A 6,824-nucleotide genomic window follows, 5' to 3' on the forward strand; every position below is an offset into this window, starting at 1 on the left:
TAAATGTGGGGTTTTTTGTATCTATAGCCTTGAACTGCTCAACGAGTTATAAAGGCGCTGTAAAGACTGCACGCACCTTATGCTCACCTGGAATGTCGTAATTGATATGAAACGCCGCGAACCTGTTTAAAAACAGTTTCAGTTCTTCTTCCTATTGCTTTGGCTTTGAGAGTTGCAAAGCTTCACCGAACCCACCTTCCCTTTCCCAGTCAGCTAAGCTGCACAGATATAAGTTATTGTGGTATAACAAAGATTCATTGACATCTAAAACCTTTGCGCGACGGAACAACTTGAACTGTGCGGTAAGGGAGTCGGGATGTGTCTGCAAACGCTTGTGCGAGTCGTAACGGGGCAAGCCCTTCTCACACGTTGTAGCATAACCCCAGCGTGATTGTCTAGGTTTTTCATACGAATACGAGAAAAAAACATACGGTAACTGTTACCCATACGGTTCAAAAGTGAACCGCAGATGAGTGTGGGCAGCTATGAAAAGTTTCAATAAAGATACGGCAAAAAAATCGATGCTTGTCTGCCAAGATCTTTTTATTAGTATACGATATACAAATTACCATGCGCTAACTCTGATATATCTTTGCTAAAGAAGACGGCCTAAATCAGTGTATACGTATGCGAAGACTTTCAACAGTTTCAATAAATTTAATTATTTAGCTCCTATGACCATATGCGAAGAATTTATCGGATAATACGGGAGTTATGCGAGAGCCAACTGTCATAACGAACACTGAGAATATGCCGACCCTTCATCAACAATGTTTGAGAACTGTAGTACCTTTTAAAAAGGTCAGTAAAATTTTAAAAAGATCAGTAAAATTAGGGCAGCGAATGCTAATTTATTTACTAATTTTGCATTCCTGTTATCGCCAATGTTTTGTTCTAATACTAACATAACCTAATATTGAGGAACACTCTGGAATACGCCCTCTACCTTGCTGGAGAACAATCAAAAGCTGGTATTGTCCTCTAGAGTTCAAAGCGTCAGTCAAGTAGCGCATTTAGCACGGATAAACAAGGGGAAACGTTCTCCTGTGTCCCCGCATGATTGTGACAAACACCATATGCCCGGTGTCTGAGAATTGTCCCGAAAAGTTTACTTCGTGCGAATTCAACATAACTAAACAACGCAGGATAACTTATATGCTGTTCTTCTTTCTTTAGCCACGTAAACTAGACTTAACCTGTTGCAAAGTTTTGTCGTTGAAGTGGGCACGTTTTTAGGTGTTTATCGTGCACTTCCAGTGGTTGGAACCAGCTCTTACATATGGCTACTCCAGCGGACAATCGCAGACACTCATCTCTGTTGTTTATCTTTTCAGGTGCATCGCTTGGGATCCTGGGTATTTCGACATCCATTTACATTGTGTCCTATTTCGAAGACTACAGGGGTCTGGCCACAGGCATCACACTTGTCGGCGTGTCGTTTACGGGCATCGTTGGACCTATACTACTCTCTCAGTTGACACTCACCTATGGCCTATTTGGCGCTATCATCGTCATTGGTGGGCTTATGCTGAACTTGATACCGCTAACCTTGGTGATAAAAAACCCACGTCCCTATGGCCAATATTTCTCGGGCCGCAGCAAGATGTCCGGACTCCTGGACAGACATGCAATAGATACGCACTATGGGACAATGCAGAAAGTGTCGGATAAAGATCACTTTCAGTTTATTTCGCAGATAACGTCTGGAAAGCATGATCCTTTAAGCAAACATAAATGCCGAAACGGCTGCATTTGCGGCGACAACGAGCTATATGATAGTGTAAATGTACAAAAAAGTTCTGGGTCGGAGTCACTAAACTCATCAATGACTCAACACAGTGAAAGCAGTGATGGTGTTGCTACCCAAGCTTACGGTCTTTTGCAGACGCCATGCTTTTACGCCCTGGCCATAGCGATGGTGGCTGCAAAGTTTACTTTTCATGTCTTTAACTCCACAGTCGTCGACTACGCTCTCAACAAAGGAATGTCTCTGAAGAGCGCCGCAGAGCTTGTGACTTGCTGTTCTGTGGGAGGGTTGTGTGGTCATCTGCTTATTCCTTTTGTGGCCGACAAACTGGCGATCAACCGTTGCGCAGCGGCGACACTGAGTTTTGCCGTCGCAGCTGTGAGCTTCATCGGAATGCCACACTTGGGTCTCTTCGTGTCTATGGGCACGGTAGCATTTGCGAACGGTGTCCAGCAGGGCTGCCTGAGGACACTGAAGCCCGTCCTCGTTGCCGACTACCTCGGTGCCGAGAACGTGGCCGTAGCCTGGGGCATCATGGGTCTCATGGCAATGCCACTGACATTCTGTGAACCCATGATTGTGGGTGAGTAGTATTACTTTCCTGATTTTGTTATTCTAGAAAAGTGTCTCTGTATATTTGCAAAATCACCCGTGCTTGCGTGTACGCTTAGGTAGGACGTCCCGGAACAAGGCGTACTTGGTGGTCGTTTATTCTTCTCCAGAATTTTGCACCGGAGTACCCCCTCCCTAAGTGCTGCGGAAAATACATAAGAATGATGATCATAATGATAAAAATAAATATTGTTACGTGACGTAACAATGTAATGACGACTGTGATGATGAGTGTGGTGAATGTGAGGACCCTAAGGGTTCCACATCCTCAGCACCATAACATAAAAATCACGGATAAAACACCCCCATCTCCCAGGTTGAAGCGAAACCTAACAAAACTCATTTGGTTTCTCAAGCGATTCAGCAGCCTAATAAAACGCGGGTTTCGGAACTATTTTTGTGAGGGTTGCTTCAACTGGAATTCAGTTTTAGAGGTCACGACGAAAGCTGGGATGATTAGTGTGCTAAAATACAGTTCCCTCGTTTGCAACAAGCAAAACTGGAAAGTCTGTTGCATGAGAGTTAAACAACCCATTTATTAAATACCAAAAATAATCTAATCCTTCCAGCACCACACCGCCACTTCCCCCTGCTGGTTGTGAAGGTCTTCATTTGCTATAATATATACTAAAAACGCCGCTCAATTTAAAGCTGCAGTATCACCCTGAAGATCGACAATAAATCGATTACAAGCTTCTGCTTTGCCCTTTAACATCACTTACCAGAAGCTGGCCCAAAAGCTGCAAGTCGCTTTTTTTCCTGCTTTATACTGAAAAAAAGACACAGTATGCGCCGATGCCCTTCCGACAGCTAAAATTCATTTAGGACACAGATTCGGGCTTTTGGTATATTCGCTTGAAATCTTAACTTCAAACAAAACCTTTCCCTATCATACCTTCCCACGTTTATTAGCAGCCATTGCTTCACTCTTCCTTAGCTCCAAAACGTCTCGCATTTCCCGTTATTACGCCCCAGCAGGGTGACAGCCATAACTAGCAGGGCTTACTGTTTTGACGTTAATTTCGGCCAAATCATTCGGCAATAACTGGTTGCTGGTTGCTGTGGACTGGTTTCCTGATAAGCAACCAGTCCACATGCTAGGGTGCCAGTTCCTCGGAACGCCCTGCCTGTCCTAGCAACGACACTTTTTGAGCCAGAAGAGTAAACAAGGCTAGATGAGATCAACGTGGAAGACTCTTGCAAACGCGCCTCTCTCTAAAATATTACCGAGCCTCGGTGTGGGGTGCCTCCGCACAAAGTTTCTCTACGTCAGGTCGTCGGTAAACCCGAGTGGCCACCTGCGTAAGGAAACGCCTCTGGGAGCGCGATAGCGATCCCCCTCCGTTCGACGTGCAGAGGACCTGAGTAGGCTTACGATGATGATGACAATTGAAAAAGGGATAAGTGGTCAATGGCGGAGCAGTGCTTGTCAAGGGGCTTGAATTACCGCCGCAGTTTGCTTCTTTACTTCAGGTATTATTGTGCTCTCTTACCCCTACTTAACTCATCTTCCTTGATGGTACCCAACGTAATACATGCAGGACTTCTGATGCATCACACTAAATTATATCCTTTACAGGGAGAGTTTTAGTGATGTCCTTATGGTTTTTACGAAATATGAAGTTGCGGCTTGTGGCTTCTGCTTTACATTAGGAATCGACGAATAAACAGCGAGCTTAGGCGGCCTCTGACTTGTGGTAACTGGCAATGTCCTGCCTATCTCCCGCATATCTTGCATTCTCTTGTCGTGCGACTAGTGATCTCCTGAATATTTAGCATTGTTCTAGTTGCTCTGACGTGAAGTGTGCATTGTTTGTGTGCAGTAGAGAGGAAATTTTATTGGAAATGAAAAGGTCCCGTCTTACCCCTGCCCCACCTTTACTGACACCACAGCTCATTGTATAACTAGCCTTGAACGTTAGAAACTGACAAAACCTAGAGTTCTCGACGTTTTTATATTGTTCGTGCTCCCTCTTGAAAGGACGATGATTTGGCTGTAGTGGACATCCTGTTTCTGTCTGCCCGTCCGTCCGTCCATCCGTCCGTCTGTCCATCTTTCCTTTCTTCCTGCCGTTCTCCTTTCCTGCCTTCCTCCCTCCTTTCCTCACTTCCTTCCTTCCTTCCTTCCTTCCTTCCTTCCTTCCTTCCTTCCTTCCTTCCTTCCTTCCTTCCTTCCTTCCTTCCTTCCTTCCTTCCTTCCTTCCTTCCTTCCTCCCGTCCGTTCGTCCTTCCTTTCGTTCTTCCTTCCTTCTTGACTCCTTCAAATGATCGGTGGCCTAGGATAGAATCCCCAACCTAAATGTGCACAAATAACTCAATTAATTTTTATACCTAAAACGTAAATGTAAGAAGATTGTGTAAAATGCTAATACCTTCAAAATTGCGTACTTCATTGGATCACCTGTGCCTACATGATAGAGTATTGTTTCCCACGCAGGTATGTTTCGGGACAAGGGGGGCTCATACGACAACTTGTACCGTATGTGCGGAGCAGTAGACCTCCTGGCCGCCTTCCTACTAGTTCTGCAGGTCTGCTTCGACGCAAAAAAGAGAAGAAGAAAGGAAGAAAGTCTGTTGCACGGATAAAAAGCCTGATGATTTTCACTCGGATCCACAATTTTTTTTTCGCACAGCCTTAGGGAAAAAAGTGGTGTAAAATTCTGTTCCGCCTTGCAGAAGGTAAACGAACGGTTATGCTGTGGCACATGTCCCGTGCGAGGAAATTTTAACTAAAGGTAATAAAACACACATGCGGTATGCTGCAGGCCCCTTGCATACAAAAGAAAGAGACGGGACAAAGGCCGTAAACGCTGGAAATCCTGTCCCGGTGTTCATGCCCATGTCAACTGAGGGACTTTTTTGCACAATGACATTCGTTTATTGTGACGGCCATGGTCACAATGGCCTCGGTGGGTTTCCGCCTTCCTACGTTTTGACCATTTAACGAATACATGCTCGCGTCACACGTGTATGTGTTTCAACCAACGTCATCTTTTGTGTGCATGTTGTGTTATGTTGAAGCGGGCTTCGCATATTTTCATAGTCATCTGCTGTATTAAGCGAAGATCGCAGGCGGTCCACACACCGAGTGGATTTAAATTCCTTCGCGAAGCGTCTATTTTTTCACCCCATAATGGGTAAATCCGTGATGGATGGAGCGGAAAGTGTAATAAACAAAGTGAATAATAAATTGCCAATTTTCTGCTAACTACATTTGAAAAATGTATTCAAATGATAGCAGACGTTCTGACGGCTCATTGTTACGACCCCAACAATAATTTTGATTGTGCCACTGGAACACACCCAACACCAGTTTATTCAGCACCTGATCAGATCACACACCAGCTGCCCCACCCACCTTATCATGTTCGCGCCGTAATTAGGAACCTTTCCATGCACAGCCGCCCATGGCAGACCTGCGCAGCTACTTTCATTCTGCCGATAAGCCATTCATGGAATTCGGAAACCCTCCTCTACTCCATCCTCCAGTCTAGGAAATTCTTGAAAGCGATTTCTGCATGTAATAGTATTGTGGTATCCTCCACTCAGCCGACTCGAGGAAAGACATGACCTGAAGGAGAGACTCAGAATACGGCCATAGAATTAACTCATATCTGTGGTAAAACGGTCTCGGTGTGAAACAGAATCGAGTTTCTCAAAACAATCTAAATGGTAAGTTGGCTTCCTTGCAAAGCTTATTGGCGTACAGCGGCATCAGTGAGTATATAAAGCTTTCATAAGTTTTTCAAAAGGTCGACATTTTCATTGAAGTTGGCCTTCACTCAATGCATTTAACGACGCGCAGGTGAATCAACTACGCAAACTTCTGCAACAAGTCATTACTCGCCTTCCGACCATTGACCCAACCAAAGAGCCCCTGAGAAAGCTCCGACCTCCGCGTTTGCAGATAGCCTCATGACTGCCCCAATAACTGCACTACAGTGGCACTGCCACAGCTTGCAGCACAACGCGCTAATTTACTAATGAAGGTGAAACGAACCCAACGTTCCTTTATTCTCTTCCAAGAAACACGGAACTTCGGCATCCCCGGTTATGTTGCTCATACGAACCCATCTATCACGCAGGTAACGCGCGGTGGCTGCAAAGTAAAATCAGCTCTCACCCCAGGATATGCCGCCATTCCTGTACAGTCTAATATCGCTACCTCCCCCATCATCCTCCCCCAGCTCTCGTCCTGTAATCACGAAGTCCTAGCATTCTCCCAGGCCTTCCTACTGGCCGCAAAATTATTGTCGTCTCAGCCTACTACAATTCTGTCGACAGTTCCTCACGTTCCTCCGAGTTTGCCTGGATCCCGACTCTGGTCACTCATCCTCCCATTATTCCAATACTCATTGGTAGTGACTTCAATAGCCCTTAGCCACATTGAGGCTACATCCGCACATCTGCTCGTTGAAGCTCTCTCGCCAACCCCATGCATCTGCAAAATTTCTTTCACATCAAT

At 45.3% G+C, this 6,824-nt stretch overlaps 1 protein-coding gene across 1 annotated transcript; it reads left to right on the forward strand.

Moving 5' to 3' along the window:
- Nucleotides 1-1,348: 1,348 nt before the first annotated feature.
- LOC144144716 (monocarboxylate transporter 10-like) lies at nt 1,349-5,481 on the forward strand. Its single transcript, XM_077676245.1, has 2 exons — nt 1,349-2,330; nt 4,797-5,481. Exons 1-2 carry the CDS (start codon nt 1,526-1,528, stop codon nt 4,943-4,945), a joined length of 954 nt encoding a protein of 317 aa, XP_077532371.1. The 5' UTR covers nt 1,349-1,525; the 3' UTR covers nt 4,946-5,481.
- Nucleotides 5,482-6,824: the final 1,343 nt, after the last annotated feature.

This window comes from Haemaphysalis longicornis, unplaced genomic scaffold (assembly GCF_048455015.1).
Source record: "Haemaphysalis longicornis isolate Haplotype H1 unplaced genomic scaffold, Haemaphysalis longicornis Haplotype H1 scaffold_7, whole genome shotgun sequence".
NCBI classification, from domain to species: Eukaryota; Metazoa; Arthropoda; class Arachnida; order Ixodida; family Ixodidae; genus Haemaphysalis; species Haemaphysalis longicornis.

What these genes read in the sequence shown, in the direction of transcription:
- LOC144144716 (XM_077676245.1), top strand. Translation starts at nt 1,526, where the DNA reads ATGCTGAACTTGATACCGCTAACCTTGGTGATAAAAAACCCACGTCCC. An exon ending in CTGTGAACCCATGATTGTGG is followed by an intron (nt 2,331 to 4,796) that starts GTGAGTAGTATT and finishes TTTCCCACGCAG; the next exon opens with GTATGTTTCGGGACAAGGGG.